This window comes from Elephantulus edwardii, unplaced genomic scaffold (assembly GCF_000299155.1).
Source record: "Elephantulus edwardii isolate Elephantulus edwardi_28Jun2011 unplaced genomic scaffold, EleEdw1.0 scaffold00074, whole genome shotgun sequence".
Lineage (NCBI taxonomy): Eukaryota > Metazoa > Chordata > Mammalia > Macroscelidea > Macroscelididae > Elephantulus > Elephantulus edwardii.
In genome coordinates, this window is record NW_006399824.1 from 3,639,168 (window position 1) to 3,650,511 (window position 11,344).

Here is an 11,344-nt window from a genome sequence, read left to right on the forward strand (position 1 = left end):
CCCTTTTGACCAGTGTCTCTTAAGTTTAGTTGTACTGTCTCCAAGGGAAGGTGACATGTCCTGTAGAACTTCTGTGTAGATTATGTTTTCCTTTCTGGCCTGAGGGCCTGCCGGTTTTTCTGTGTACCTCTCTGAAAGATGCCTCTTCATTATTATCTGAGGTAACTTCCCCCGGTGCGCAGCTTCCAGGCTTCCCTTCTGCCCAGGAGCACGTTCTCCCTGTCCCCAGCAGTCCAAAAATATTGGACCCTCATTTCCCCAAAAGGAGCACTGGTGGCCTAGTGGTAAGAAGCTGCATTGTAATCCTAAAGGCATGAGATTTGAATCCACCAGCTGCTCCAAGAGAGAAGGATGGACAATCTCCTCCTGTGTGATTAACTGCCTTTGCAAACCCACTGGAGGGTCAGTTCCAACTTGATGGCACACAACAACAACATTTCCCCAAAACAACAGCCAAGTAAGCGGAGAAAGGGCTGCCTTTAAGAAGGGACACATGATGTGAACTGCACCACAGTCCTCTCTACTCCCTAATGTCTCCCTTGACGACCACAGTGAGTGCTGCTTGGGAATACTCTTGTTCTGTTGTTTTCTTAAGCTCTAGAAAGTAGTTCTCTGTATCTACATCTCTATCAAAACTTGGGAAAAGAAAGACAGATACTTTGGCTTTCATCTGGCATGCTCCTTGTTTATATAACCTGCTTGGCCTTGGTGGTATTTGAACTTCAACCCATGACTAATTTCTTAAGGGCTCCTTAGTGCTACTGAAGCCATGAAGGTGGACAAGGCAAGGTTTGTGGTTAGGTGGGGGCAGGCAGGCTCTTTTAACCTAGTAAAGAGTTCTTAATCATTCCAGACGTAGCTTAAGACATGGGAAAATGTCTGTTAAAGTCATCAGTTTGCTGGAGTCTGTCAAGCGAATCAGCTTCTTAAACTTGCCTACATTTGCTGCATTAATGAGAGTGTAATTTGCCTTTGCTGTGATTGTGTTAACCAGACCTTCAAGCTCTGCCAAGCTACGATAATTGGGCTTCCCATTGTTCCCCTGGCTCTTTACAGCCTCCAGGGGTGGGAACTAGACTCCAGCCCCAGACAGACGAAGCCTGAGTGGTTGGAGGGATCCCCCTTCTGCAAGGCTGCAGACTCTAGGCTGGCCGCTGACTTCTTAAGTGACCTCAAATGACTTCACTTTCTACTCTGAGCTCAGCAGTAAAATGATCAGACAGCCAGCTAGCCTCCTCCAGCTCTTGGAATGCTAAGTTTTCAACCTTAGAGAAGTGGAAGGGAGGATGGAACCTAGGGCTCTGGGATGGGCAGTAGGATTTGCTCACCTGCACACAGGTGAGAGGGTGAAAAGAATCACCCAATGAAGGTTGGGGATTTGCTAGTTCCTGTATCTGAAATGTGGGTGCCTTCCGAGCAGAACCTGTCTCTGAGCTGGTACCTCTAAGCCCTGGGCAGCTACGGCCAGACACCACTGAGCACCTGGGATCTGATGGCCTCAGGCTCCTGGGACCTAAGGATCAAACCCTTCACCAGCTTCTCTTCTGTGACCAATGCCTAGGAGCAGAGAGCAGTGGTCCTCGGGTCCCTCTGGGAAAAGGAGCACAGGGAGGGAGAACACACATCTCTTAGCCCTTTGCTTCAATCCCCATCAGTTTGGCCTTTTGGAGGCAGACTTTTATTGCCTCTGAATCAGGCCTAAGCCGGACCTGGTGCTGTTCTCAGACATCTTCTGGCTTGACACACAGGCGCTCCCTGGGGACAGGGACTCTGCCTTACTCAGCATTACAGTTCCTGGGGTTCTAGACCAGAGCTTGGCACAGAGGGGCTACTCCACGCGAGAATGTGAGCCTCTAATCTAGCTCAGGTTGGAAAGCACAGCCACATGGAGTTGGAATGCAGCCTCTCCCTGGTCCTCAACCAGTGTCCCCAGTCCCGAGGACCCCTTGGCACCTCACAGAAGTCTTGTTGGGTTCAAGATACTCACGGGCAATCCCAGAGGACCTCGGTCTCCTTTTTCTCCCTGGATACCCTTCTCTCCTTTGGCACCATCCAGTCCTGCTTCCCCCTGATGGAAAGACAAGGGGAAGTATCACAGAGAAGTTTTCCCCAGACTACTGACTTTGCCTTCTCATGTGGAGGGGAGAGGCAAGAAGAGGGAGAAGGAGCGGCTGGCTCAGGGTGGGTATGCTCTGAACTCTAAAAACCCCTGAATTCTTAGCCTGGTTCTACCTTAGTTCCTCTAATGATTCCCGTCACCACTTTGAGGCACTGAGTCAAGAGGATTGGGTGGTGTGGGACAAGCCTACAGGGCATGGAAGGTCAGGTCATGCTATTGTTCAGAACCTTGACCACCTGTAGGCAGGAAACCAAGGACCCAGCAGAGAGCTCCTGGCAGTGTATGCATACCACCATCAGAGCACCCAGCTTCCAGGGCAGTTGAGTAAAGAAACTGCCATGAATCCCAAGGGCAGGAGGGAGCCCCCTTATGCTTGAGGGAAGACGAGTAGTGCTGCAGCCCAGTGTTCAATGAACTTGGCCTAGTAGGGGGATGCTTTACATTACTGTTGGTCTCCCACTCATGCCTCAGGGTGAATTGAGGGTCCGGAGCAGGTTAGGGAAAGGGTTTTCTTTTGGTAAGAAGCTAACCAGTTACTCAATGCAATTGGTTGGTAGATGAGCAGACTCTGAATCAAAAGCATGGCAGATGGCAGCGACAGTGACAAAAAGACTGCAGGGGCTCGTTCAGCCCTGATGGTGCCCTCAGGCCAAGACATCATGTGACGCCATGTGGGGAAGAGGGTCTGGGGTGCCTCCTGCCTCAAAAGCACTCTCCCTCTGACTCAGCCTTGCCCCATCCTCCTTCCCAGCCCTTGTCCCATGATCTCTTCTTACCTTTGGTCCAGGAACACCTTGCAGCCCCTGCATGGAATCAAAACAAGGTGCAACAGAATCACACTTCTTGCCTGCCCACACTTTAGGCCACAAAATAGGAAGGACTTTAGAGTCTAGTTGTTTAGTGCAGGGATTTGTCCTTAGGAAAGGTAGAAGAGAATTTTACAGAGGACAAGCTTGGGGCTTCCCAGGATGGGGGAGATAGGGACAGAGTCTGGTAGACCTGAGGCAGCCACCCCAGCCCATGATTGAGCAAGAATCTCTCTGTAGGCCCCACACTGACCCAGAATCTCATAAGAGACACTTGGAAGGGACAGCATCAATGAAAGAAATCAGAATGTGTACACAGCTTAGGTCAATGCCTGACATATCGTGTTGCTGCTGTTTACTGTTGAGTCAGAACTGACTCTTAGCTGACCCTCCATGGGTTTTCAGAAGCTGTGAATCACATGGGAGGAGAATGCCCATATTTCTCCTGAGGAGCAGTTGGTGGATTTGAACCGTATGCCTTTGGGTTGGCAGCACAGCTCCGTATCCTTCGGCCTACAGAGCTCCCTCTGACACACCATAGGTTTCAATAAATGTTGGCTACCATTACTCAGCTCTGGTGGCTTAGTGGCAAGAAGCTGCGCTACAATCCCGAAGGCATGTGGTTTGAAGCACCAGTGGCTTTGCGGTAGGATGAGCAACCTCCACCCTTGCAATTAACTGCCTCTGAAAGCCCGCCGGAGGGTCAGCTATGGGTCAGTACCAACTCTACAGTATACAACAGCAACAACAACAACCATAACTCAGAGAGGCCAGTGGTAGCCCAGTGGTCAAATTCTCATCGTCTACATGGAGACGACTCGACGGCACATAACAACAACAACATGGAGATGGGCCACGGGCCAGCCAGTGTGCTTCTTTAGCAGCTGTCGCCCTTCTGCCCTTTGTCCACTAGTGGGGGCTGCTGTGCTGCTGGGACATTGACGGGATCTCAGCAGTTTCAAGACTGAAATGACCACTGCTGAACCACTTCTGAAATCAGCTGATGGAAACTATGGATCACAGATCTCCGACTCACAGTGGATCACGGGGTGGTGCGAGACCCAGCAGTGTTTTGTTCTGTTGTGCATGGGGTCCCTGTGTGTTGGGGGACAACTAGGGCAGTGGGGGACATTGTGCCCCAACGGAGGCACACTCAGCCTCTGCTGGGTTTGTGCCCTGATGCTTACTAGACGCGATGGAAGGAGCTCCCTTGCAGAAGTCTCCTTATGTGGAACTAGCCAATGAGGCTGGCGATAAACGGACCACTCTGTGTCTTAACCCTAGCCATCTTGCCAGATGGTGGCAGAAAGGAGGAAGGGGAGCAGAAGCCTGATGGCAAAGAGTTCAACGTTGGGCAGAACTGAGTGACAGAGCAACTCCTGCAGGGTTGCAAGACACTGTGGGTCACTGGCCCTGGACCCTGACATTCTTTCTAATTGTTTCCAGGGAATCGGAACTACAAGGTACCTTAGTGTCATGGGATGTTGCTGAGTTGAGTATGACTAATGGTGACCCTATGGACAACAGATCTGAACCCTCTCCTATCCTGTTCATTCCGCATCATCTCTGACATACTTGAGCCCATTGCTGCAGTCACTGTGTCATTCTGTCTTGTTGAGGATCTTCTCTCTTTCACAGACCCTCCACTTATCCAAGCATGATGTGTCTTTCCAAGGAATAGTCAGCCCTTCTTAACAAGAGCCCATAGTCTTTTTGGATACTTTAAACAGGGAAGGGGCCTGTTTGATGAGGGATGGAGGTGGGGAGGAGTTTTTGGATGAGAAAGCTCCCCTGGTCCCAGGAGAAGGTGGTGTTGAGTCCTGTGTCTGCCATGGGGAGGGGACAACAGAGACTTGATCAGAGTGGAATGAAATGCTGGAGAGTCCTCTACACTTACCGGAGGCCCAGGAGGTCCCTCTGGTCCTGGTGGCCCAGGTACCTGGAACCAAAAAGGGCAAGTGTTCAGTCTATTCCTGCTTTTCTCCAAGAGCCCTTCCTCCTTACTCCAGGTCCAAAAGGCGGCAGGATTGCTGAGAGGTGGTCAACATGTGACTGCCCAACACATAATCTCCCTAAATAAGGCTTAGAACAGGTCAGAACCACAGAACCTCAATGTCCTGCGTAACTTTGAAAAAAAAAGTCAGGAAATGCCCCCAAACATCTGTTCTGGATTTTCTTGTAAAACCAGGAACTTCAGCAATACTGGGCTCTTTTTCATCCATGGTATCAATCATCTGGAGCTGGTTCAGTTTCCTTCTACATGGAGCATGAGATTGCTGGTGCACCTCAATCTCCATCACTCCCTGCTGTCTTGTTCCTGGACCTCGTGCATTTAATTGTTGCTTGCCTGGGCCTTGTGGGTGCCTGAGTTTTTGGCTTAGAGGAGTAGAAGTTGGTAACCTGGGACATAGGGAGGTTGAGATATTTCTAATGAATATTCCTCAAGTCCTCCAGGTTTATAACAGATGGACAGAGAAAGCTGGATATTGCTCGAGGGCAGGGTGAGAGGAACTGGAGTAACTTGTAGAAGAAGAGATTCAGATAGAGCTTAGAGAACTCTTTTTCTCTACAGAACCTTGGACTTCAGTGAAGACAGACATAGTTTTGCCTATTGTTAGCTCCTCAAGAGGCAAGAAAGGAACCTGCCTGTTCCTTTCTGTCCCAGTCACTTCACCTTGACTTTGTGGTTCTCTTCAGGTTCCTCACCTTCCTAGGGATTAAATACACTGCTTAGGGCCCTAGGGACTCTTCTGCCAGGCCACCACAGCCAGCCCACCACAGAGCGAGTTCTTGCACCAGACAGACATGCAGAGGCTAGCGTCCCTTGGACCTTGAACTTGTCAGTTCCACAGTCCTGTAGTTTCCTTGTTGTTGTTGTTGTTATGTGCCATCGAGTCGTTTCTGACTCATAGCGACCCTATGCACAACAGCTCTAAACCCTGCTCTATCCTGCGCCAACCGCACCGCCTCTGACACACCCATCCCAATTACCCCAGTCACCGAATTAATCCATCTCATAGAGGGTCTTCCCCTCCTGCGCTGTCCCTCCACCCTCCCAAGCATGATGTCCCTCTCCAAGGACCCGTCCCTCCTGGCAACATGTCCAAAGTATGTCAGACGAAGCCCCAGAATCCTTGCCTCCGAGGAGCAGCTTGGTTTAATCCTCTCCAAGATGAATCTGTTTGTTTTCCTGGCAGTCCAGTGTACATTCAGTACCCTTCTCCAGCACCACAGCTCAAAAGCATCCACTCTCCTTCTGTCCTCCCTAGTCATTGTCCAACTCTCTGATGCATAACAAGCGATTGCAAATACCATGACCTGTATCAGGCGCACCTTAGTCTCCAGAGAGACACTGTTGCTCCTGAGTACCTTTGAGAGGTCCCTAACGGCAGTCTTTCCCATCGCGATACGCTTTTTTATTTCCTGACTGCTGGTACCAAGAGTGTTGACTGTGGAGCTGAGCAAAGTGAAGCTGTGAACACTCTCAATCTCTTCGTCATCCATCCTGACGCTGCCAATTGGTCCAGTGGCGAGAATCTTTGTCTTCTTGACATTGAGCCTCAGTCCATACTGAAGGCTGCAGTCCTTGACCCTTCGCAGCAAGTGCATGAGGTCCTCCTCAGTTTCAGCAAGCAGGGTTGTGTCATCTGCACAACGCAGATTGTTAATAGATCTTCCACCAATCCTGATGCCACAAGTCTCCTCATAGAGCCCAGCCTCTCGAATAATCTGCTCTGCATACATGTTGAAAAGGTATGGAGACAGGATGCATCCCTGGCGTACATCCTTCCCTATTTTGAACCATGCAGTGTTACCCTGCTCTGTTCTGACTACTGCCTCTTGGTCCAAGTATAGGTTTCGTATTAGCACAATTAAATGTTCTGGGATTCCCATTCTTCTCAGAGTCAGCCACAGTTTGTTATGATCCACACAGTCAAATGCCTTTGCGTAATGAATGAAACACAGATAGACATTCTTCTGGTATTCCCTGCTTTCAGCCAAGATCCATCTAACATCAGCAACGATATCCCTAGTACCACGACCCCTTCTAAAATCCTATCATAGTTTCCTTATTGAAAGCTAAATCATTGTAAATGTGACTTTCTTTTAAAAAGTTTTCAATTTTTTTTAACTTTAAAAAAGGTAACACCTGTATCCTGTTTATGGTGGTGGTTATACAAATATCTATGTATGTTATAATTCATAGAACTGCATTGCTCAACATTAAATTATACTGCATGTAATTTTTTTAAAGATTAAAAAGAAATATATAGACTCATTAAAATGCTTTATAAATTAAAGGAATATTGCAAGAAAAAAAATACTAAATCACTTGGTCTACCTCACGGAGCAGTACTGATAATAATTTGCTTTTTACTTCTCTTGCTTTTTTTAAAAAAATGTATAAAATATATTTGAATACATGAGCTCTGCTGGCTTAGTGGTAAGGAGTTATACTACCAACCCAAAAGCATATAGTTCAAATCCACCAGCTGCCCCACAGGAGAAAGATGGGCAATCTCCTCTCGTGTGATTTACAACCTCTGAAAACCTGCTGGAGGGTCCTCTATGACTTGGGTCTGAACACATAACGTTAGGTTCATAACAACAACGTGTGCTTCTGATGATATTATAGATGTAGGCTCTCTGCTCTTGGTCATTTAATATCAGACCCATTCTCCTGTGTTCTGTATGTTCCTCATAAGTCTTCTATCGGTGATATCCTGTTGTGGCGTTGGTGTTAGTTACCATCAAGTCCACGACGCCTCATAGCGACCCTGTGAATAAGAGATCTGAACCTCGCCCTGCAATGCGTCATCCTCACGAGCTCTGATGTGCCGGAGCCTGTCGTTACAGTCACTGTATCACCCTGTCTTTTTGAGGGTCTTCTATTTCTCTGGCCCCCCACCTTTCCCAACATGATCTCTCCCCTCTCCGAAGACTGTTTTATTTCCAAGGTAAAAGACAACCAATAAAGTGAAATGAAAATCAGTCACCACAGAATTACCAGGAAGGACTCTAAGGAGAGCTCGGCCAACGGAAAGCTCACAAACATGGTGACTACTCTTACTCTCAGCACTATTATCTGTTATTTGATCTTTCTCTTATTGTTATGATTGTAGGCCGGTGTGAATTTTTACTTTAATTATACCTAATGTTGGAGAAGAGCGGTGAATATCCCATGGGGTGCCAAAAGAACAAACAGATTTATCTTGAAAAAAGTGCAATCAGAATGCTTCCCAGAGGCAAGGATGGTGAAGGTTCATCTCACATGCTTTGGGCATGTTGCTAGGAGAGACTGTTCCTTGGAGAGGGACATTATGCTTGGGAATGTGGAGGGTCAGCAAAGGAGAGGAAGACCCTCAGTCTGATGGATTGACACAGTGACTGCAGCAATGAGCTCAAGTGTGTCAGAGATGATGAGGACGACACCGGACAGGACAGGGTTCAGGTCTGTTCTTCATAGGGTCACTGTGAATCGTACTTGACTTGACAGCACTTAGCAACAAAAACAATAACAATGCCTGGGAGGCATATTATTGTGTCTATTGTGTTTGTTGAATTAAGGATAACTTCTTTAAGGGCTTATCCATTTCAAGAAGAGTAAGATAGTTTAAAGAACTCTGGTGGTTGACAGAAGGGTTGGCAGTTTGAACCCAGCCAGAGGCTCCATGGGAGAAGACTTAGTGGTCTGCTCTCATAAAGGTGACAGTCTAGACATCCCTGCAGGGCAGTCCACTCTGTCATTATGAGTCAAAATCAGCTCAACAGCACTGAACAACAATAGCATACTACATCCATTGGTCTATTTTCATGAAATTCATATGGGATTTGGCAAATTTAATGGGCAACTGAGGCCGAATGACCTTGCTGTGACTGAGAGGGCGTGGTGGTCTCTCCATTAGGAGGTGGTATCTGGGTTACAGGCTCTCTCAGCAAACATCCTCTTCCTCACATACCTTTGGTCTTGGCTGTTTTCCAGGCCCCCCCCCCACCCCGAGCTCACACATATGTTCAATTCTGTGCTGTCTTATGAAAATCTTGCTGCCGTCTTATCTTCAGTCCACACTTCTGTTTTCTTCTTCACCCCCATGCCTCTGGAAAGCCTGCTGTTCAAAAGGCCTGTCTCTCTGATGCACTCTGACTTCCAGAGCTGCCAGCCCCCCAGTACCCATTACTCAGGGTAGTTGTGTACATTTTAACACCCATTTGGGCCTGTAAAGCACCGCCCTCGGAGCCATCCAGGGGTTCTGCTCGATACTCTCCCAACTCCAGCACCTGAAACATGGCGGGTTCTCGGAGGACGTCACTGAGAGGCCTGGTTAAGGGGAAACTGAGGAGCAGCCGAGGCTCAGCACCTCCCACTTTGTGGTGTCAGCAGCTAATCTGTTTCTTCCTCCTGCATCAGGCGCTCCTGATTTCCTTTTAGAACTGTGGGGAGCTAGGCATTGAGAAAGCCCCCATCAGGTCATCTCCTGTAATATGAAAGGGTGGGGAGGTGCCACCTACCTCCAGGCCTGGGTCACCTTTCTCCCCAGGTTCTCCTTTCTCTCCCTGTGGACACAAAACACCAGGGCATGAATGTTAGCACCTGGGTGCAGGGGTCAGGGTGAGGGAGCTGGGCACACCAGTTCTTCAGATCCGTGACACACTAGACTGGCTGCGTTAGACTTTTGACTCACAGCAACGATGTGTCACAGAGTAGAACTGCCCCCTGCGGTTTCCAAGGCCAGAAACTGCTCACTCTTTGGTTCGCAGCTGAGTGCTTTACCTAATGTACCACCAGGACACCTCAGACTGGGTTAGAGGTCAGCAGGAACACCTTGGAAGGCCTAGAGGTTGTCAGCCCCAAGGAGGGAGGCCTAGGGCAGATGACTTGTGAACACAGCCTCGAGAGTTGGCAGTTCCAGCCTGAGAGAGGAGAGGTTGTTCTGTAGGATCTGGGGCGGAGAGACCCAGGGGTTGGCCTGTGATCAACAGAATGGGGCATGTGGCCAAGGTAAGGTCTGCTTCTCCTGAGATTACAATGTGAGATGTCTTGCTAGCATGGGAGTCCCTGGGTGGCATTAATGGTTAATGAGCTCAGTTACCAACTTAAAGGTCAGAGGTTCGAGCTCACCCAGAGGTTCTTTGGAAGAAAGGTCTGGTGATCTACTCCCAATACAATCAGCTACCAAAAGTCCTGTGGAGTACAGTTCTACCCTGACACATAGGGGGTCACTATGAGCTGGAGCTGGTTAGAGTTTTTGCGGGTGTGTGACACATTAAAAACCCTCTCCCAGAAGCCTGGAAGGAGGAGCAAATTGCTGTAATGTGACTTGTGAGAAGGGCTATATGGCAGGAACTGTAAGTGGCTTTTAGGAGATGGGGAATTCAGCACCACAAGAGCAAGGAACCAAATTCTGCCAATGGCATGTAAGCTTGCACTAGGACCTGGAACTCCTGTGACCTGGAAGAGACTGCAGCCAAGCTGACACCTTGACTACAACCTACAGAGACCCTGGGCTGCTGAATATGTGGGGGCTTATCATGTAACAAGATGTGGAATAAAGGCCCAGAGGGCAGAATGAGGGCCAAGTCGGGGAGGAAGATTTACCTGAGGGGCCGCCCTGAAATAGGGTGGGTATAGAGGAGTCTGTGAGCTCCCAGCTTATTCCAGCTGAGAGGGACACAGCAGTCAGTGGCTGCAGGAGGATGCCTGAATAGGGAGGCAGGGGGACAGGCTGACCTCTGAGGTTCTAAGGTTCTGCCCCTTTGGAACTAAGTGGGCCCTGAAGGTAGAGGTCTCCCAGCTCGGAGCTGAGGATGCAGGAATCCCTATTTATTTGAAAATGTCCTACAGACAGGAGCTGCTCACTGGGAAGCCCCATGGAAAGAAGTACTGGACATACCATGACTGCCGATAGAACACACGATCTGTCCTCGAGAGGGAGAAACTAATTTGCTCTTTGGAGGTAAGAATTTTGAAGCTCTGTCTCACATACTAGGGACATGTTGTCAGAAGGGGCCTGCCCTTGTAGAAGGACATTGTGCTTGGAAGGATGGAGGGACAGTAAAGGAGAGGAAGACCCTGGATGAGATGGATTGATACACAGACTGGCAATGGGGGCAGATGTGTTGGAGATGGTGAGGCTGGCTCAGGATAGTGCAGGGTTCAGAGCTATTATTGTCTATAGGGTTGTAGTCATCGACTTGATGGCACATAACAAAACCATCACCACAACATAGCCTGAACGAGGAGGTAAAATTATCCCTCTATGCTGATGACATGATAGTATACTTAGAAAACCCTAAAGACTCAGCAAGAAAACTATTGGTCGTAGTTGACCAATTCAGCAAAGTAGCAGGATACAAGATCAACATACAAAAATCAGTTGGCTTTCTCTACCGTGACAAAAAGAATACAGAGCCAGAACTA

General features: G+C 48.7%; 1 protein-coding gene across 6 annotated transcripts in view; it reads right to left on the minus strand.

Moving 5' to 3' along the window:
* Window positions 1–11,344, minus strand: part of COL13A1 (collagen, type XIII, alpha 1) — a 197,571-nt gene that overhangs the window by 23,275 nt on the left and 162,952 nt on the right. For 3 of the 6 annotated variants that reach the window (XM_006888988.1, XM_006888987.1, XM_006888986.1), the window contains 4 exons: window positions 9,436–9,480; window positions 4,823–4,864; window positions 2,896–2,922; window positions 1,988–2,068 (listed from right to left, as the gene is read on the minus strand). In XM_006888988.1, the coding sequence (XP_006889050.1) occupies window positions 1,988–2,068; window positions 2,896–2,922; window positions 4,823–4,864; window positions 9,436–9,480 (195 nt within the window). The remainder of the gene's footprint in view (window positions 1–1,987; window positions 2,069–2,895; window positions 2,923–4,822; window positions 4,865–9,435; window positions 9,481–11,344) is intronic. The other 3 variants (XM_006888990.1, XM_006888991.1, XM_006888989.1) reach the window with 1 other exon arrangement.